This window comes from Puntigrus tetrazona, chromosome 3 (genome assembly GCF_018831695.1).
Source record: "Puntigrus tetrazona isolate hp1 chromosome 3, ASM1883169v1, whole genome shotgun sequence".
In the NCBI taxonomy this organism is placed as follows: Eukaryota; Metazoa; Chordata; class Actinopteri; order Cypriniformes; family Cyprinidae; genus Puntigrus; species Puntigrus tetrazona.
This window is the reverse complement of record NC_056701.1, coordinates 4,790,778-4,812,832: the sequence shown is the minus strand read 5'-3', so window position 1 is coordinate 4,812,832 and position 22,055 is coordinate 4,790,778. Positions and strand designations below refer to the sequence as shown.

The following is a 22,055-nucleotide window of genomic DNA, read 5'->3' as shown; positions in this document are numbered from 1 at the left end:
GAAACATTTCAGTGGGATTTGCACATGGCATAACATAAGTTTGAATATAGCCTATTAACAATGTTTCAGTATATTTATAATCAGTTTTTAATGTAGTGGTTGCTTTTTTAAACCCCGGTGATGCTTAAATGGTTAAATTAACAACTCTGGAAATAACTATATGCACAATATTGTCTAATCATGTAAACAAATCAACCCTCCTTCTGCCATAAGCTAAGAAGAATAGAAATAAATCAACCCTCCAGTTCTTCTATCCTAAATAACATAAATATAATATAATATAAATAACTAAATATCCTAAATAATGTTTTTATGAATGTATATTCCTATGTATGAATGTAGACGACTGCTTTAAGCAAAATCTAATTTCAATTCATTCACTGAGCTTTATTCATAATTAACATCATCACACAATTCATTAAAACATGTAGGCCACAGTAGAACATGTCTGTAATAACCACAAGTACAATTGGAAATATTTTACTAGTTACCATGAGAGCTTTGTAAAGTAGTTAAGAGTTTCATGATGCATTTTCATCTCTGATATGTGAAATAATGTGGTTGGCCTTTTTTTCATGGTGTTTGTATACCTGTTGAATTTTTATTCAGAGTGGATATAAGATAGCAAAACAGTCTAGCAAATTGAGTCCAGTGTAAAATACAACACAATGCAATGTATGAGTCAATATTATAACTTTTTCTTTTATGTCCAAATCATTAGGATGTTAAGCAAAGATCATGATACATTAAAATACTTGGAATTTTTGGTTAGTAATACGCATTGCTAAGAACTTCATTTGAACCCACAGATTCCAGATTTTCAAATATAGTCCTCTCCTAACAAACCATGCATCAACATATGGCTTATTTATTGAGCTTTCAGATGCTGTATAAATCCCAAATAGTAAATATAATGCAGATTGTACGTCACATAACAATTTGTCTATTTGAGTCAGACCCAGAGAATTACATGGCATCATCACATCTAACAATTGCTTAGAAGAATTCAAAATATCTCATAAGTCACAGAAAATTTAAGCAAGAAAAATAAAACAAACAACCCCTTTCAATTTATTTTTAGAAACCGAGGATACATTTAGTAAATTGTTAAACACTTCCCACTAGCTTTAACAGTCACAATTATCTCTCTACAATTTGACTGATCAATGTACCTACAGTGCATCTAAATGAAAAGCCCAGCACTGTTTAAAATAAACATAACAATATTTGTATGCATGTTGAAATGAAAAAAAGAAGAAAAAAAACAAGGATATCAGGATGTACAAACATCATCTGGATTGACATGTTGCATTTGTTCACTTTCCCATTACAAGTACTTGTCCAAACTATCCAGGGCATCCTTTTTTGTGTATTTTTTCCATTCACCTGGAATCTCTCCATTTCCCTCGAATGTCTTACTGTAGTACGTCTCTAGATCTTTCTGGAATCTGCACACAAACCACTTCCAGTACGGCAGCTCAGAGTGATCAGGAGTGATGCTCCAGTTAGCATATTCAGGACCTCCTCTTCTGTATTCTTTCCAGGGGACTTTATCATCTGAGGAATTTGGGTAAAAGGATCCACCACCCGCTACTGATGTTGTGCAAATGTTAATAGACAGGTTTGTTGTTCCTCTATAAAACCAACCATTCAGTCCAATATTGCGGTGGAAAGGAACGCAGTGATCTCCAGGATGGTCTTCCATTGTGTTGGTGCAGATGGCTTTACAGAAAGGACACTGAACCCAACAGCACTGACAGAAGTGCTCAATTAAAATCTCATCCGGTTTTTTCCTGCTCTGTTCCAATTTTATGTTATTACATTCTTTTAAATCTTTCTGAAGGTTTGTCATCGTCTTCTCTAGACTGTCACATAAAACATTTTGAAGAAAATCCAAATCTTTAATTTCACTGAGATCCACACATGAGTTTCCTGTGAGTTGTAACTCATCTCTCAGGCTTTCGGTAAAGCATCTGAACCACAAGCTGCCATCTCCATTCTGACTCTTGACCTCCACTGTAGCTGCTGTCACTGCATTACGTACAATCTGTTCCTTTTGTTTTAGATTTCCTTTGAAAATGTTTAAGATCTTTTCATTTTGTTTGGTGAAATAACTGTCCACTTCACTCTTTATGAATTGTTCGAAGTGTCTTCTTGGATTATAAATGTATTGAATGTATTGCCCAAAGTCCTCCTTTTCTGCGAGGGATCTCAGAATGTGTTTCTCCAGATTTGGTCTGTTCTCACATAATGCCTGTATGTCATTCCTCATCTGTGCTGCCAAACCAATAGCAGTTTCATTGTAAACTGCTTGTAGAATAGACGGTTCAAGTTTGCTGCAGATGAATTCACTCAGTACTGTTGTCGTTGTTGCTCCTTTGTAGTAGTTCTTGAAGATGTTCCAATATTGAGTTTTCTGCTTTTCAAGATAAAGTCTTGCGTCATTTGCTTCTCTGAATTCTTTGTAGTGTGCAGTGAAAGTTTGTCTTGCAATCTCACACACATGGAGACTGATATCTATGGTAAACTCCTTTTTAAGTGTGTATTTTTTGCTCAAGGATTTATGTTGTTCTACTGTCTTTTTAACACTGTCTGTTATTTCCTGAATGTAACTCTCGTTGTAACCTCGTGTTCTAACTTGTGATTTTTTAATTATCATTTTAGTCTCCTCAATAATTTTATGAGTCAGATCCCTTATTGAAGAATAAAGTTCAGCATTAAGGTCCATGTTCTCTGGTGGCTTTTGAGGCCTTCTAAAAAAGTTTAAGCTTGATATAAATGTTTGGCCAATCCGCCTGACTATTTCACTCTTGTTTTTCTTATAGCTCTCTGTAGATTCTGCTGAAGATGATGTTTCATCAGAATGATTCAGATGCTTCTTTAGCATCAAGTAGTCACCATAATCACTTCGGCTGTCTATCACTTCATAGTCTTTTTGTTTTAACTGCTGATCTATAAAACCCAGTTCATGTTTTTCATGTAATATCCGTGTCACATCCTCCCAAAAGTTAATGTCTTTCAGTGGAGAAGTGTCTTTGGTCATTTCTGAGACCCATTTACTCCACATTGTGTCAAACTCCTCCTTAAGCATATGTTCATCTATTCCAGTATTTCTCAGGCTCAAAGCTAGTTCCTTGCTCCGAGTGAAAAGCTTGTTTTCATAATCTGTCCTTTTTTGATCCAGCTGCTCCCTGGCTTTTTTCTGTTCAGCTGCTTCATCTAACTTTCGCTTTGTTCCCTTCACAAGGTCATCATGAAGATCTTTAATTCTGGTTTCAAATCTTGCTCGCCACTGACACAGAATATCTTTGTCTTTGTCCTCCTCAAAGTAAGACCTCATCGATTTTTCTACCTCCTCTTTTGTATTCCTCATTTCAGCCAACAAGTCACTGTCCTGAACCTTATTGTTCCCATTTTCAATTCTGTTGAAGAATTTGTTTTCAGTGGTCCTCATGGCACTTCTGAGGCTCCACGTCCAGTCACTGTACTTAGTTTCCAGTTTTCTATATACTGTAATCTCAAGTGTGTTTTTGAAGCTGAACACAAAGTTTTCATTTAGCAGTGCGTTCCACAGATCATTAACACGCATTTTAAACTGAGATATTGTAACGCCACTAGATTTGCTAGCTTTTGAGAGAATGGTCTGCTTCAGATCCTGAATATTTCTGCTGTAGTCTGGGTTTGGTGGTGCCATTGGTGGACTGCCTTCCCAGAGCTGTGCAAAATACTTCACATCCTTCTGAACGTCAAATGCAATGACTTCACTGAAAAACTCTGTTTCACAGTCTTCCTCTTTAGCAGCGAGTTTTGTCATCTCATCCAGTTTCTCTTGCAGTCTTCTTCTTCCCTCCATGTTTTTCTCCCCAGCTGAAACATCAGAAACATTTTGATGCACAAACATGCAGCTTGGAGTCAGTCTGATCTTCTTCATCCTCATGAAGGCCTGAACGACAATCTGAAGAATGTCCTGCATCTCAGCTGTGTTTTCTCCAAAGATGTTGATCAATGTCATATTTCCGAGACCAACAACAAATGTGGCCATCTCATTGTCATGATTTCTTGTTGACCTTCCGGCCAGTTCTAGGGCACGAAGTCCCTCAGTATCAACAACCAGAATGTAATCAAACTCCAGCTGTGTTTTCATCTCCTCTGACACTCTGACCAGCTGCATGAAAGCTCCTCTGGTGCACCTGCCAGCGCTGACGGCAAACTGCAGTCCAAACATGGCATTCAACATGGTGGATTTCCCAGAGCTCTGAATCCCTAAAACTGACAACACATAGACTCTCTTGTCTCCTAGTTTCTGGATGAGTGCATCAAGAACTGCAGTAACCCAGAGCAGAGGAACATGAGCAGCATCTCCATCCATCAGCTCCAGTGGAAATCCAGAGATCATCATCTCTGCTGCAAGACTTGGAAGAGAGGAGAAGTTAAACTGGAGGTGTTTTTTGTTTTTCTTCACAGATGAACATGATTCATATATCTGACTGATCTCTCTCAGTATGTGCTCCAAGCCAAAGGTAGCAGATTGTAATTTCTCAGATACTCTCTCCAGTTCGACTTGGGCTGCACTCATTTGCTTTGATTCATCATGTTTCTTTTTAAGATTTAGGACTGTTGACCATTTTTCATCATACTCATGAAGAAGGGCTGAAAGACTTTCAGTAGTGTAATTGTCCAGCAGGATGCCCAGCCATTTCAGAAAATATGGCACCTCATTTCCTACTGGTGAATTCAGTTTTTGGATGAAGATATTGATAAACTGACTTAGGTTAGATCGTTGCTGCTGTTCACGAATTTGCTGCATTTCAGATTTTTTATAACTTTTGTTCTTTTCAATGTTGCTATCTTTATGTAGTTCTCCTAATGTTGGCCGATGTAGTTCTTTATTCTTCTGGCACCACTGATGCCACAGGGTTCCCTGACATGGCAGGAATGATTCTTTGATTTCAGTCAGATCTTTATCCTTCAGTAAATTTATCATCTGCAGTGCTGCCTCTTTTCCCTTCTTGCAGTCATGATCCTCTACCTCATCCACTCTGATATTGTTGTGTTTGGACACATCTTCAAGCTTAAAGAAGGAACTCGATTCAGTGGACAAAAGCCCATTATTTATAGCTCTTCGGATTTCTTCAAATACAACTGACTGATTTCTGTCTTTTAAGCCAATTTTGTATTTCCCTTCCCGCATTTCTGTGAGAGCTGAATCACTGTCAGTAAGAAGGCAGATAAATGTCTTTGCGTCCTTGTAGAAATTTTGGATCTTGGTCATGCTTTTGTCTTTCTTGTCAAGTTGTGGTAAAATAACAATATTTACAGTAGCCATTTGAGTCAGGATATCCAGCTGTGTTTCATGGGCTCCTGCATCACCATGGAGGTTACAGAATGCAACACAATGATCAAATTTATCTGTTTTCTCTCCGGACGGACAGTACCAGGTGATCTCCACCACTCCTTCCATTAGTACTCTGGTTCTGCTGCTGCCCAGGCAGTTCCTGTGGAAGAACGTATTGTGTTTCTCATTGATCAGGCTGTTCATCAGCTGAGACTTGGATGAGGATGCAGGACCAAACTTGAAGAAAGCCACCATTGGAGTTTCTGCCTTGCAAACTGGCTGTAATTTGCTGGAGATTTTACCTGTCTCATCTATTGTCTTCCAGCTCTTGTTGATTTGTCTAAATGTCCAGAGTGGGAACTCAATTTGTTGTGTGAATGGATTGGGTACAAGCAGAGGTAGAGCATACTGACACTGTGAGAGTTTAGTCACCATGAGCTGCTTTAGAAAACTATCAGAACAATAAAACACAGCCATCTGAACATCCATTAAATGAACCGCATCTGTTTCATCAGAGTGTTTAGCAGTCACCATTATCTTCAGATGGTTCTTTTTTTCTTTGTGGGTGATGTTCTTTAGTCTCTATAATCTGAAGACATCTTGCTCTGTAGTCCATCATCATCAATTTCTGCAGAAAAACTGAAGCCAGCTCCTCTTCTGCACAAGACTCTTGGGACTGTGATTGTGCAGCTGGCTTAAGAAAATCTACAGTGCTCAGTTTTCCTTCAAGATGAAGTCTGTCAATGAGTTGCTTTGCATCAAGCTGAAAAATTCAATTGTGCAGTGATGAATGTTCATTTGTATCTTTTATGACATTAAAACATACAACAAAAATTAATATGCTCCCTGATCTCATTTGGTCTACATATTTGTAAATTTAAACAGCTTCTAAACCAAAACATTATTATTTATAAACAATAAAATGCATTATATCATAAATATATTTGAGAAATATATTTTTCTAATTTTTAATTTCTTTATATACTACATTTAACAGAACAAGGCAGAATAGTTTCTATACTATAATAAATACTTAGCACTGTGCAAATTAGCACTGCATCATTCATATACTTTATTTCAGTCATTCTCAAGTCCAGCCCTCAAGGCCCACCACTCTGCACATTATTTAACGCACCTGAGTCAGATCATCAGATCGCTTGGAGAGAGATCCATGAACTGAACTGAATTTGTCAGATAAGAAAGACATACAAAATGTGCAGAGCGGTGGGCCCCGAGGACCAGACTTGAGAATCACTGCTTTATTTATTAGCAATGACTTGAAAAACACACATGAACCATACATTGTCAGAATCGTATGTTTTAATGTCTTCACGTTTCATCCACCCAAACATTTCTGCTTTTTATTTAGCTTAGCTACAGAGTGTTCTGGAGGCTTAATTATTATTTTTATGAGTTCGTCTTGGACTTTTTGCTCAAGAGCACCCTCCTTATTCAAGTATGAATGAAACAGAGACCTCATGAGAGTGTTGAGTCCTATATGACATATCACCTCATATCACCTCAGTCCTGATACAGATAAAACATCAGTTCAAGCAGAGACAGTCCTGTCTCTATGAATTTACATCTAAATTTATTCACACCGGCCTTTAAACACCTTTGCAATACTACTGACCAATGTACTGATTAGGCTATCAGTATTTGTACAGCGATACCTGCCTACAGGTGTTAACCTTCCCATTTCCTAGATCTCCATAAACTAGGAAAGGGTTGTAACATAATCTGATTGATTATAAATACAATAGAATCAACTGACTAATTACACATGAATACACATTCAATATAATTATATATTGATATAATTATATAATTATTCATAATTCAATTCTTTTCTGTACCTCTTTGTTAATAGCCGTCACAAATTTCTTTTAGATGCTATGCAAATTTTTGAAGTCTATGCAAACATAACCACATTAACAAAAAAAAAAAAAAACATGAGTACTTTTGAGATCTTGGTGGAATAGTCTTAGTTAAAATATGAATTACACTATGAAAAAATAGGTCTGTTAATTATATATGTAAGCTCTTACCTTTTCTTTATCTGCTTCATTAATTTGGACCAGGCTTCCCAAAGTCTGTGCATTGGTGTCACCGATGCTTAGTGTTTCTGTGCCTTGATTTTATGAAATCAGAGGAAAAAATATCAGCAGTTATTTTAAGAGAATTAACATTAGAAGTATGCTCAAATTTTATATTTGAGTACAAATGGATCTTGTGTGCATATTCTTTTGACGTAGGCTAATTCAGCGTGACTAACATTTATAAATGCACAAAAATGCTCTAATGAAACTATGGACAATACTGTACATTCAGTTATATCTTGCAAATTGACAAATGTGATAAATATCATTAGGATACATAAAAATCAAAATGACAATTAATGATCTTTAAGTATTTTGGAGAACAAAGATTTATTTGCTGATTAAAATGTATTAAATTAAAACAATTAAAACTAATGACTTTTCCCCACGTTTTATTACTAGACTCACATATTATGAGATCTTAAATTAGGAATAAGATATTATTTTTCAGAATCAGCATCTGACTCTGATCTGAACTGAAGCTATTATTACTTTCATTAATGTCTGTTTTGAAATGAAGTTTTGTGTATTTAAGATTTAAGGTGAAATTTAATTCATCGACAGACAATTTGCTGAAAAACAAATCGAGTGTTCTGTAATGCATGATATCAATAGCTTCATAGGTTTTTGTGCACAAATATTAATAAGATCATGTTAAATTAAAAGAATACACAGAGGCAAAATTCTACGAACAACTTTTATAATATTTATAATATTTTAATCTATTGCTGTATTATTAAGTTAAAGTATAAGTTTAAATGGAGTTGTGGTAAATGTAAGTCAAAAATGAACATACAAGCTGTGATACCACTTTGATATTCGCTGTCTTGCTGGTCTCTTAAAGTTGTGTACATCATCTGTCTGGTGTAGCACCGCTGATTATTTTCTATGAACAGATGCTTGATTCTGTCCATCAATTCTCTCATCTCTGATTGGTTGTTCATGATCTTGCTGCAGGTGTGATATCTTCCGTCACATTTTTTCAGCAGCTGCTCCAGAACAGAGTTGTTCTTCAGGTCATCTATTATCGTATCACATTCTTCCTCTTTATCATAAGTGAAGACAATAATGGCAAATGAAAGAACCTGATCAGAGAATATTCTCTGTAGCCATTCAATACCCATCTTATCAGCATCTGTTAACTGGCCCAATCGCACGACAAAGATGAAGGCGTGGATTTCATTTTCATTCACTATTTGTCCAAAAGCATGATCGAGAGGTTTGAAATCAGTCTCATGTGAGTCAATCATGTTGATCACTGACACACGATGTTCTGAAATCCTCCTCTCTTGAGCGATCATTGGAAATTCTGCGAGTTGTTTCTCTCCGAGTAGAATGTTATCGCATCCAAACTGGAGAGCATCAGAGCTTCCAAACACTGCAACGGTCCAATCGGGATCACCGTGATCTAAAATAAACAACGCAGAGCTGTTCATATAAGAACAAACCACAATACTGATACACAATACTTCTTACTGATATATAGTTCTGTCATGGCAACTCTCAGAGTATTTAGAATGGCAGTGTGCATGGCAATGTTAATGAATGTGAATGAGAAAGCAGGTACCAAGACTTGCTACAGCCAATGCATTTACAACTGTGAGCATATAGGAAATATTGCTGTTGCAAATATATGAAGCATATGTTGCTTTGTGAAATTATCCCATAGCAGATCTATGTGGGGCTGGGGAAGGTGGAGGGTTTCTGACACAGCAACAGCAAGTACTGGCTGAGTATTTGAAGGATGAGAAGCAAGCTAATTGGTTGCTGATGCAACTAGAACCAATTGGCATTGGCGTGAATATTGATTATATCAGATTGAGTTAGAATCTGTTGACCTGTGCAATATAGACAGAACTTTGTACTAGCTGAAATTCTCACCCTTTTTCTTATGAGATGAATCGTTAAAGCCTGGACACATATGTGCAACAGTTTTTGCGTTAGCATCAGGTTTGAGGTTGCTCCCTTCTTCTACTGGTTTCACATGATCCTGGAGAGATAACAAGCAAAAATCTGTTTCATACTGCCATTGTGCAAGTGTACAAATGTGCATGCATGGATCTCTATCTCTAAGTATTAGGACATCTGAATGTTTATTGTTGACACGCTTATGTTTATTGTTCTGCATCTCCGTTACTATGACAGTTGTAGGGGAAATAACCAAAACTTTGAATTAAAAGGACAATTTCTAGAACATACATTGGATCATATAGCACATGTTAAAATAAAGGTTCTTCATGGGCATTGACATCCACAGAAAAGGTGCATTAGATTAATTAAATTTTTTTATCTTGATAAAAATAATTCTTCTGTGGTATCACTGCATCTTCACGCTAAGGTCCTGTCCACACGAATGATATTTTCAAAAACACTGCTTTTTCTACAGGTTTCTACAAAGGTGCAATCAACAGTGGCATTTGCTAGACGTCATATGTCATCGACTGGGAAACGTTTTGAATTTTACGGTTAATAAAAACTTTGGTATTCCATTTGGGACAATACTAAATACGACTGAGTGCATAAGTGCATAGTTTATAAGCGCATAGTACATATAGTGTGTCATTTGGGACACAGCTCAGGTCTTAGAAAATTAAGTGAGGTTCTTTGATGAACATAAAGTGGATCTTCTACATAATCACTCCAAAAACTTCCTTTTAAATGCTTCATTTACCTCGTATTCTCCATGTGCTTTAATTGAGGTTCCAGGATTGTTTAGACCATGGTCTTGAACATGTGATGTGGAAGGAGCTGAAGTTGGTTGCATCTGAAATTCAGTTTTGGTGGTTAAATCTGTCCCAGATGGCTCAGAATCGTCTTTGTATAGGTTTTCTTCATATTTTTCAGAATTTATCAGTGGAGGATTGTCCTTCGTGTTATCTCGGTTTTGATGTGCCTCTGGAGGAGGAGCCAAGACATCATCTGCTTCTCGATCTTTTTCATGAGATTTATCCATAATGTCATCTGTATATTGATGCTTAACTAGAGCATTGACATCATTTGGATTTCTGTATAGCACTGGAGAAATATCCATGACATCATCCGAATCTCTGTATGATTCTGTAGAGGTGTCCATGACATCATCATCTACCCCTTGATCCATAATTATATGACTGGAAATAAAAATAAGCATTACCGATGATTGGTGGATCTGATAAATCCCAGACAATCAGATCAAAAAGCATCTGACCATGATTTTTACAGAGGGGAGGCACCAAACCCCACTCGCCCCAATACAAACAAATATGTTGTATGATGCTGCTAAACAACAAACTATTCTGAAGACTTTAAAATATCTTATGTACAAAACTTTCAGTTCTATGGCATAATTTAAACACATACAGACATCAAGAATCAGCTTGTGAGTCTAAAATATGTTGTCAAAACCTTAATGCTGCAATGCATGCTGGGTATCAGCACACCACAAACCCTATCTCAAACTCTTAGCATGCATTGCGACATGAATAAACTATGCAACTGTCCTTTTACTTTCTCTTAATCTTTCTATGGGCTTTTATTTTTGCTTTTGTTTTTGTGTTAGTAGCGAGTTTTGGAAAGGTTCAGAGTTCTGTTTATTTAGTTTGTTGACTGTCACCATTGTAGAGATTCATACGCTGATTCTTTATGTGCGTGTTTCAAAGCACTTTAGCAATACTTTTCTGTTAAATATTGAGTGATGGTTATATCAATAGTGCATAACAGCCTGCTCATTCTTTTAGTGTGTTATTACAACAACACTTTAGTAAGATAAGAAGTAAGATAAAAATATTTACAGCAGCGAAAAAAAAACTAATATTAAGAACTCAAGGTTCAAGAGTCCAACTAAAGCTAACACTGATCTCCATCATGGTAAAAAAAAACAGCATGAAATGTAATTTAACAGCAATAAACTGTACTTTTGAAAAAAGAGGGCAAATTTGATCATTTCCCACCTCTTTCCACAAATATGTGGCTGACGCACAACCAAATTCACATTTTGATAAATTCAAATTTGCATCTTTGTAGTGGTTTTAAAACATCATCCATGGTTTTAAGATGAATTTCCCACGTATCATTATAACATACCGAATCGTCCAAATAAGCCTCGCGGTTGGACACATTAAATAGCACTATGGACATTAATTGTTGAAAAGTAGCTCCAACATTTCGAAGTCCAAAAGCCATAACACCATACTGCAGAAATGCATCAGACTGCTTTTCAGCATTAATTTAACATTAAATTACTGTTATTCAACAGCACATTTTTTTTAGCAAATAGCAGTTGAAAATTAATGGCTCCAACTCCACCTCCTAAAATTTCATAGCTCCGATCACCATGCAGGCAAATAGACTGTTTATTGATCAACTTTGCACAAAAGTGTGGTTGATGAAGGTTATTTGATAAAGTAAAAATACATTTTACGTAACATAAGCAAAAAACAAAAGGATGTATCACATGGATGCGTATGATTCAACGTAAATCATCTAATAAAAGAACAACCCGTGCATCATGCCATTAAATACGAATATGAAAATAATTTTGATCAATAATAATAAATGAAGATCACCTGATCATCAGCGTCTGGAATGCATCCAAGCTTGAAAGTCTTCAAAAGGATTCAAAATACTGAAACAACCTAAGACAAGAGACCAGAGAATCTTACTTCAGCTTCTTCCTCTCGGTTATAAAGTTCATATCGTCAGTCAGTGCCAGATTTACCAGAGGGCTTTATTTTCAGATAAGTCACATGACTTCGGGTAAAACGAAACTCAATACTGCACGCGTGGAAAACTCGCGATCTCCAGTTATCTTCTGCCGTCGCTAAGCAACCATGTTACGCGCTTTCCGTGAAGACGCGGAACTTTCAGCAAAAGAAACTGATTTCCGGCTCTAAAAATCGCCTGCAGTAGCTCTGGTACTACACTCACTTTAAAATGGCTATCTCTGTACATGTCGTTGTGGGAAAGGATGTAGCTGATTGAACGCGCCAGGAAGGAACGAGCGCGTCGCACCATTGTGTGCGCGCAAAAGACGCCCCTTAGACAAAGAAAAAACTGTAGATGATTTGCAGCCATTGTACTTGAAAGTGAAACCCGAAATTTAAAAACATACTCCTCAGCTCAAATGTATAACAGTAAATGTATATGGCCTGTATGGCACAAGATGAGATGACTGATTTACCATTTTAGCTATATGGGACATAAGGACCAAATCCTACATTTCTGCTTATTTCACAGACTCTTTATTACTATTAATAAGTGCACCCAAGCAACTGCCTTGGAGGTTAACTGGAATTTTAATAAATCGCTTTATTATAGTGCACAAAAGAGAACATGAATCCTTTGGTTGGTTACAGCTGCAAATCTGATTTATTTTATAGCTAAGATAAAGCAAATCCATTAGCATAATTTAACCTGGCCTTAACAAAGTCATTTTGATTTCTCACTGCAGTCCAGGATTCGGATTAAGTTTTCTGTGATGTCACTTCCTCTGGAGAGCGTCTGAGTTAATCATGCGTGTGAAGTTCACTGCTGGACCAGTTTGAGTTCAGTCAGGACAGGAGGCTCCACAGTATCTGAAACGCATATTTACTCCAAGAATGTCTGTAAATCACTATAAATAATTGTACAGGTTAAACAGAAGCTCCTGGGGTTGGTGCCCCAATAGTCAAACCATATCTTGTGATGTCTCTCTCTGTCTCTCTTTCTCTATGTGCCTTATTCTATTTGCTTGGAGCCATTTGTAAACTCAATCAATCAATCGCAAAATCCAGAGCCAGAACCACTTGCTTAAGGCTCTCAAAACGCTAAACATGCCCCTGCTTGACTCATACTTAGAAAAAGTCTGTACTTGTGCTCCTAGAATCCATGTTTTATATGGTAATATATATATATATATATATATATATATATATATATATATATATATATATATATATATAGCACTAGTACACATCTTCTGTACTGAATTTCCAAAAAAACCCTGTAAAAAATTATTTACTATATTTACTAAATATTACGTGCAATACCATTACTTAACAGCACGTTAGAAGGAATTATATTTAAATCAAATGAAATATACTATTAAAAATACAATACACAATAGTACTTTGAAAATAAGTATGAAAAAAGTAAACAAGCAAAAAAAAAAAAAGGCGCACACATGTCAAAAAAGTCAGCATGGGAATCTCAACAACGGTGACAAACAGCATATTCAGATAAACAGATCAGCTCTGAACATCACAAGCTACTAAAAATCACAAAAAAAAAGACAATTCAGCTCATAATTTTTTTAATGCCGCAAAGCTCATGGGAGTCAAGGATGAGTTTTGATTGGTGGCACCCAGAATGCACTGCAATTGTTGAGGTTCTCATGCCAATCCTTGAATCCTTTTATGAATTTTTTTGTATGCATATTTTGATCAAAGGGGCTGTTAAAAATCTTATGCTGAAAACTTATACTGTACTGTCACAGGAAGGCTGTAAATGATAAGATACACCCAATCCAGTGATTCAAGTCTAATTACATTAAACATCTTTTGTCCTTTTGTAATCTTTTCTTTTGGCTGGTCTAGCGTTCAGATCGTTCAGATCCAAGAGTCAAAGGTCAAGAGCCCCCTGTAATGCTAATAAATTTATTGTACTCAAAGTTTACTACTGTTTTACTTAAAGTATACTTAAAAGTAAACTTTTATATACTAAAGTGGGCCAATTTAGTCCATGTTTAGTTTTACTTAAGTACAAGTAATAAAATAAACTTCAAGTATACTACTTTTTGGTAAGAGTTAGTTTGAACCAAAGAAAAAACATTCCAGCATCAAACAATAAACCAGACAGACTGGATACAAGCACTGTTAAAAGTATATAGTAATGCAAGTAAAATAAAGATTTAGCACAGATGGGATTCGTTTCTTCACACCAATGGCTTTATTTTCATCTGGTTAAAGTGACCTTACTAGCCCCTGATGGTAGATGTTTAACTACAAATAAAAACATTTTTCAGTTCAAAGAGACTGGTGAGTAAAGATTGCATGATTTTTTCAGGTATAATATAGAGCTAATAAGAGAACAAAGTTTATTAAATTGTTATAAAATATACCATGCACTTATACATATGGCCAAGAAAGGTAAATCCAAACAGCATAAAAAGTACATTACAAAAGCATTCTGCAGTAGCTGATTAAAGAGCGCCTGTATATTTCAACAGGAGTCATGAAGACAGCTAGTTAAATTAGGACATGGTTAACCCTGACCTTCAGCGGTCACGAGCAGAGGAAGGTGTATGGTGCCGTCCTACTGTACAGTAGGTAACAGTGGTCCATGTATCTCCTGTCATCTTCTGGGTCTGAAGAGAAATAAAACAAACCATCACAGAATCTCATGTACAACTCAGTATTGGGTTTGACATGGCGCTTATAAATCTGATGGAATAGAGATGGACGGTCATTTAAATCTCACCTCAACATCATCATAGTCTGTATCATCGGCACCTGAGAGGTCAGAATGTAAGTTTATTGCACAGATTACAGGTTGTGTGGAAACATGCTTGTTTGCATTTGAATCCTAAAAGTGATTTTCTCTCATGGAACACAGACTGACAGCCTATACATTTAATAATGACCAATCTAGACTGCTCTTAAAATGAAAATGTATGACAGAATTATGAGAAATTTCATCTGTAGTATTTATAGATTCAGATGGAACCTACTGGTCCAACTGTATAAAACAAAAGGGTATGAAACTTAAAATAGTAGTTATTGCCAACAGCAGCAACAATTTAGTTCAGTTAGAACACAAGCAAAAATCTAAAAACAAGATCACTTTGTGCATTTAAATTTTAGTGATATTCTGTTACAAACAAATCTACGCAAGAAAAAACTAGATACAATTAAATATATTGGTTTAAAATCCTACCAACCACTCAAATATTAACTTGTACAGGAATCATTTAGTACAAAACATTCTTAGTTTCTCAACTTTTAGTACTACATAATCTGTTTGAGATTTAAACATGAGAGAATTTATTTCAGTAAATTTGAGATCAATCAATCAATCATTTTTATTTATATAGCGCTTTTAACAACACAGGTTGTATCAAAGCACTGAACAGTATGAAGCAGAAGATTATAACGATAGGGATGTATAATGACGAGATCGAACAAACCTCTTTTATTCTTGCAGCAAAGAATCAAACCGGCAAACACTCCTATCACTCCCACAACAACACACACGATAAGAAGCACAAACATGTAAGATGGACCAGAGGAGTGTAGAAATGGTCTTTCTTTTTCTGGAAAGTTATAAGAAGAATGTAAAAATTAGTCAGCTAGTAATGTGTAAACCACGAACAATGAACGAACAATAAAGACTATTTATTTATATTTGAAACAGACATTTACCTTCACAGATCTGTGTGATGCTCATTCTGACTTCTTTCCAGCTGACAGGGTTGCTATGGTTACAGATGATTGATTCCTCACTGCAGTCCAGGATGAGAGTGTTGATCTGTGATGTCACTTCCTCTGGAGAGCATCTGTTGTTCTGATAGGTGGAGTTAATCATGAACTCTTGAGCGCTGCATGTGAAGTTCACAGTACAGGAGTCACTGCTGGACACTTTTGAGTTCAGGACGGGAGCCTCCACAGCATCTGAAACACATTTACAATCACAATCACAGTTTTCAGTTACAGTGTTTTGTTAAATAAAGACAACAGTAATGATGCTGTAAACTGTACAGTAAAATCTAAACAATGCAAACATAATTTCTGATTTGTTTTTAACAGTATTATTTATCTGTATTATCTATGCAAAATATGCAAAATATGCAAAATCGTCATAAGGAGGACTGCAGCTGTTGTTTTTGCTTTAATTTAAGTTACATAAAAAACAGATTACCTAAAAAAAGGTGCAACAAGCAAAAGCAAAAACAGAAAATGTAACAAATTTCTCATGTTTTTTTTACAAATTCGTTCAGATTAAGAAATAAATAAAGAAATCACACTCACCTATAACAGATACTCTGTATGTAGCAATATCAGTCTCTGTTTCTCCACTCACTCTTGCTATGTAGAGTCCACTGTCTGTCTCCTGTATGTTCTTCAGTGTCAGAGAGAAGGTTTTATCATTGAAATCCACTCTGTCCTTGTAGGAAGGGTGAAGTTTTACTCTTTTAGTTTCGTTTGTATATCTAACTATCATCTCTGATTTATCTTTTCTCCAGGATAAATCATCAAACTCTGGAAGTGTCTGTATATACAGTTCAACAGAATCTCCCGTCTGAACAAACACTGAAATCTCAGCACTGAACACTGAGGAAAGAGAGAAACACACAGTTCAAAACATTTTACACCTCCATCTCATGTCATCTATTCACATATTCATGCCAATTTGAAAAGAATATCACATAAAAACCACTGAGTGCATAACTTTTGCAGTTACTGTATGTGAATATATTAACATATAAATATAAATACATAAAGTATGTGTAACATACAGAATTGCAATGAAGCAGATATTAATAGACACGCAAATGGCAGTCAAACAGGATACAGACTTAGATTTATCTACATTAAAGATGTACAAAAATAACTAAACCGAACGGTCTTTTAAACACTGGGCAAACAATCAGGGAGATCTAAAACAGTTATTTAATTCATTTGGATGATTATTTCTGTCACATTCTGTCAACATTACAACACTGTTATAAGATTTCCTTGGTTTTTCAGGTCACCAGAGCTAAGTTAAAGCTTCTGGTTTCAAAGCAGTTGGAGAGTTGTTGACTGCATCGAAATAATTGAAAAAACTTAAATAACTTTATACACAATAATTAATTACCTGTGTTACAGATAAAAAGGATGAGAGACGCAAACAGGTGATGCACTGCCATCGTAGCAAACATCAAAACGGCAAATGAGTTCCTCAACCAGGAAGTTGAATGTGCACAATGACAAAGAGCAGTTTCTTTATAACCACAAATATTTCCACCAAAAACGGAGTGTTACAAGTCTGATGTCACTAAAGCTAACATGAACGTGCAATAAAGATGATGACAATAAAGGGGAGGGGCAGCCGACTCGTCACAGTATGTATTCACTTAGCAGAGCTATTTATTTACTGTTAGCTGGCCCCTTCCTCTTCAAACATGACTGCACACCAGTGCACAAAGCAAGGTCCATAAAGACATGAATGACAGAGTCTGCTGTGGATGAACTTGACCTCTGAACTTGAGTCCTGACCTCAACCCCATAGAACACCTTTGTAATGAATTACAGCAGAGACTGAGAGCCAGGCCTTCTCGTTCTACATCAGTGTGTGACCTCACAAATGTGCTTCTGGAACAATAGTCAAAAATAAACACAAACACGCTCCTAAACCTTGTGGACAGCCTTTCCAGAAGAGTTGAAGCTGTTATAGCTGCAAAGGGTGGACCGAAGTCATGTCGAACCCTATAGACTAGGAATGGGATGTCACTTAAGTTCATATGCGAGTCAAGGCAGGTGAGTGAATACTTAGTGTAGGTAACTATTTTCCACATTAAGACGTTAATCTCTGGTAGTTCTGGTAGCGATCTGCTTTAACAGAAGCTTCTGTCTGAACAAACACAGAGATCTCAGCACTGAACCCTGAAGAGATAGAAACACCTCCACCTCACCTCATGTCATCAATTCACACTATACACAGCTATTTGGATGAATAAATAAATAACTGAATCATAAGCAATAACATAGTTTCTATTTTTATCTGTCACTTTAACATTGTCATTTAGTTAATTTTTTCAGTTAATATACCAAAACAGGGAGAAATGTATATTATTATTCATACACTTATTGATTGTATTACCTGTGTTAGAAATAAGCTGATGGCTGTTGTATTCGTAAAACAGGATGTTTATATCTCTTTATATCTTTCCCACAACAAACAGATCAGTTAATTACCAAATACATGCTAATTATTTTTCCCAAAAGAGGACATTCTCAAGCATCCATACAGGGATGTGTTTTATTTATTTTTCATATATGGTTCAACAACTTTACAGATCTACCAGTTTACAGACCAGACTCACACCATTGTGTAACAACTGCTGCTCAGCATGAAACTAATAAAAACGGAAGGAAGGAAAGATCTCACCACACACTGTGTGTGTGTGTGTGTGTGTGTGTGTGTGTGTGTGTGTGTGTGTGAAAACTTTATTTAACTGGTGAGGGGTTCACTGAGATGAACAAGTAATAATCGTTCCTGTACAGAGTTCTTTTGCAGGCAGCAGTGGGATGTGATTAACTATATGCAATCTGAATTATGCATAATAAATCACATTTTGAAATGCACATAAACATTTTAGAAATACATCTCTTTGTGCATACTGAAAAAAGTGAACAGATAACGGTCAGATAAAGACATTGAAAACATAATTCCTACGGTATAATTCCTCATTTGATCAGATACAGAAACACCTTTCAATGAAGTGCATGGCTAAAACTAGGACTGTAAAGAGCATAGACACTGAGTGGTATATATACGGCAATAAACAGCAAGAAAAACACTTGACCAAACTCATTATAAAAGCTAAACTTGTAAGGAAATATTAAAGCAATAAACTGAGAAGACTATTATTTGTTTGAGAAATGTTTGCATTTTTTAAACATCAGATATGATTTAGGACAAGCATAAGGAAGTGAAAATCATAGGAAACAAATAAGAAAGATAAACATTAGGCTAGATTGCATGTAGAAGGCTTTCGTTTTCACTTTTTGTGAATATTTAATGTTGTGTGCATGTGTTAAATTATTAAAGTGTATTGTAGTGTATTATTTAAAACATGCTTTTATTTTATTTTTACATAACAGACACAAATTAAGAGGGAAAAAAAGCTAAGAAAAGAAGGGCAGCATATGAAATGTACTGTATTTTGGAAATAAAAAACGTTTTGAGAATTACAGGTGACTAAAATTAGGACAATAATTTCAAACAGAAAATGTCTTTTTTCTCAAACATATAATGAAAATGAAATTAAGTAAGTATCACCCCCCTTCCCCATTACATTTCTATAAGTAAACTTAAAATTAGGATTCACATAACATTTGATAAAGTCAAGAATGTCACATCAAAATGTTTTTGTGTATGAGCAACTCCAGAACAAATGTAAAGAAGTTTCAAGGTTATATAAACAGAAAGAACAGTTGATAATATCACTCTTTTAAGAGTCTTTTAAGAGAGGACTTAAAAGTCTTTTAAGAGAGGACTTATACGGATAAATTCTACGAATGAAATTAAATACAATTTCTCTCATTTCGTTCGTAAAAAGTGCATCATTTGAACGAAAGTTCATACTAACATGACGAAGAAACAAGCCGTCAACATTTCACCTCAAAAAGGACCCCAAAGAGGAGCCCTATATATCGCCTGCTAGAATTTTTTTTTTGAATATTTGTGTAACGCTCGGCTACTAATCAAACAAATTTTTTCCAAAATGAATACAAACAAACCCTTTTGTTTAATCTAAATGATTATCACACAGTTGATTTGAGTAGCATCATTATTACAAACGCTGTAAACAAGGTTACCTATTTACGCGACGCGGCGCAGTCAGGACCTGAAAACATGGGATCGAAGAAGCATCGTAGGAGCCGATCGCGGTCCCGCTCTCCAGAAAGATCCCGTAGGTATGTCCGCTCGCGCTCGCCGGAGGACAGACACGGTCGAAACCGATCTCCCGTGAAAGGTTCTCGCAGACGAGGTCGGTCTGACAGCGGCGGCTCCAGGAGCAGCGGAGGATCCGCAGGCCCTAGTCGATACCGAGGGAGAGAGTCCGGTCACTCCAGCGACTCCGACCGCGAACACAGAGACAGAAGAGCACACCGAAGATCGAAGGACAGAGACAGGTAATTAAAACCACCAGAAACTAAAAACAGTCCTGTACGAATTTCAGTTCGGGGAAAGTTTGAGATAAACTGTGGGAAAAAGTATGTAGGCCTATGAATGCGCTAATAAGATTATAATAAATATAAGTAAATTAAATAAAATACGTTTAATAGTGAAGTGATATAATAAAACAAACAAAAAAAAATCTACAGCATTTTATATTAATAGATTTTCTAAAGTATTGGTAATTTTATCTATTCATTTGTACAAATGGTACTTTTTATACTTAATGTATTTTTTGTTTCACATAATCAGAACTGTGCAATGTTTTATTTTTGCCTTGTTCTTTTTGCACTGTATTTGACTGATTTTTTATATACAACAACTGTCACTTTAAATATAATAGTAACTTCAATACAGTACTATATTAAAATAGGTAATTAAATATAAATAAATATAATTAAAATATTTCTGTATTTTCTTTATTTTAATTTAAACTAATGGTCTTGTTTGTTTGAGAACACCTATTATTATAATTTAAGAAACACTAAATAATTAATTTATTAATATAGCAAAAAAAAAAAGTGTAAATTGATCATTTATATAAGAAGCTTTTAAAAAGCTTTGCCTTTAAATTTAAATATTTTCGGATCCGTAGCATCTAAAAGTTTGAAAACTGCTGATTGTAAACAACTTTTAATAAAAATGCTTTGTTGTTTAAGCTCTTCAGGTGATAACCACACTAATCAGAAGAAATATAAGACGAAGACCAAACACAAGGATGAAAAGGGCAGCAGGAGGAGGAGTAGAAGCTCCTCACGTTCCAGCTCAGAGTCCAGTGTGGAGAGAAACCGAGGCAGAGATGACAGGAGACGACAGAGCAGGAGCTCCAGCCGAGAGAGACAGAGAGAGAAAGACCGAGAGGGGAGGAGGAGACCGAGCAGAGAGAGGGATCGAGACAGACGTAGACGTTCTGAATCCAGATCTTCCATTTCCTCGAGCTCCTCCACCGACTCTGAACAGGAAGGCAAGACGACTCAGGGGTCCTCCTCCAATAGAGAAGACCAGAAGAAACAGAAGGAGATGATGAAAGCGCTGGAGACCCCGGAGGAGAAGAGAGCCAGACGTCTGGCCAAGAAAGAGGCCAAGGAGAGGAAGAAGAGGGAGAAGATGGGCTGGAGTGAAGAGTACATGGGCTATACCAATGCTGATAACCCCTTTGGAGATAACAACCTGCTGGGCACCTTCAAATGGCAGAAGGTGAGAGAGATGCAGAGGTCACAATGTGTTGATGCTGCAATTAGGCTTCATGAGAAAATATAACCTTGACTTACTGTGTGTGATTGTGTTTCTCAGGCTCTGGAGAAGAAGGGCATCGGGCACTTGTCAGAAAAAAACCTGAAGGAGAGGAATAAACACATCCAGGTGGAAAACCGCAGGGAGTTGCAGAAGGTAACAAATGTTTTTGATTTGAAAAGTGGAATTTTGAAATTAAGTTAAGAATGACTACAGAATGAGAAAAAAAATATATATATATATATATATATATATATATATATATATATATATATATATATATATATATATATATATATATAAATAAATATATATATATATATATATATATATAAATATATATATATATATATATATATATATATATATATATATATATATATAATATATATATATATATATATATATAAATATATATATATATATATATATATATATATACTTGAAGATTCAAAAGATATGGTGTCTGTTTTTTTTTTAAATAAAAAATT

General features: G+C 35.8%; 3 protein-coding genes across 3 annotated transcripts in view; 1 reads left to right on the top strand and 2 right to left on the bottom strand.

Annotated features, from left to right (window-relative positions):
- Nucleotides 1-363: 363 nt before the first annotated feature.
- Nucleotides 364-12,038, bottom strand: LOC122332276 (interferon-induced very large GTPase 1). The gene is given in 7 exon segments (XM_043229569.1): nt 364-5,861; nt 5,863-6,098; nt 7,384-7,466; nt 8,231-8,842; nt 9,316-9,424; nt 10,106-10,544; nt 11,979-12,038. Coding segments are annotated over 7 exon segments (6,021 nt in total). The 5' UTR covers nt 11,987-12,038; the 3' UTR covers nt 364-1,327.
- A 1,644-nt stretch (nt 12,039-13,682) lies between these two features.
- Nucleotides 13,683-17,391, bottom strand: LOC122334471 (CD48 antigen). Its single transcript, XM_043232430.1, has 6 exons — nt 17,245-17,391; nt 16,416-16,718; nt 15,810-16,058; nt 15,575-15,700; nt 14,869-14,900; nt 13,683-14,755 (listed from the first exon to the last, which is right to left on the bottom strand). Exons 1-6 carry the CDS (start codon nt 17,306-17,308, stop codon nt 14,666-14,668), a joined length of 864 nt encoding a protein of 287 aa, XP_043088365.1. The 5' UTR covers nt 17,309-17,391; the 3' UTR covers nt 13,683-14,665.
- A 2,495-nt stretch (nt 17,392-19,886) lies between these two features.
- The window catches only part of cactin, a 6,910-nt gene continuing 4,741 nt past the window's right edge, over nt 19,887-22,055 (top strand). The window contains exons 1-3 of the mRNA XM_043232362.1: nt 19,887-20,288; nt 20,991-21,528; nt 21,625-21,720. Of these exons, the coding sequence (XP_043088297.1) occupies nt 20,008-20,288; nt 20,991-21,528; nt 21,625-21,720 (915 nt within the window). The 5' untranslated portion in view covers nt 19,887-20,007. The remainder of the gene's footprint in view (nt 20,289-20,990; nt 21,529-21,624; nt 21,721-22,055) is intronic.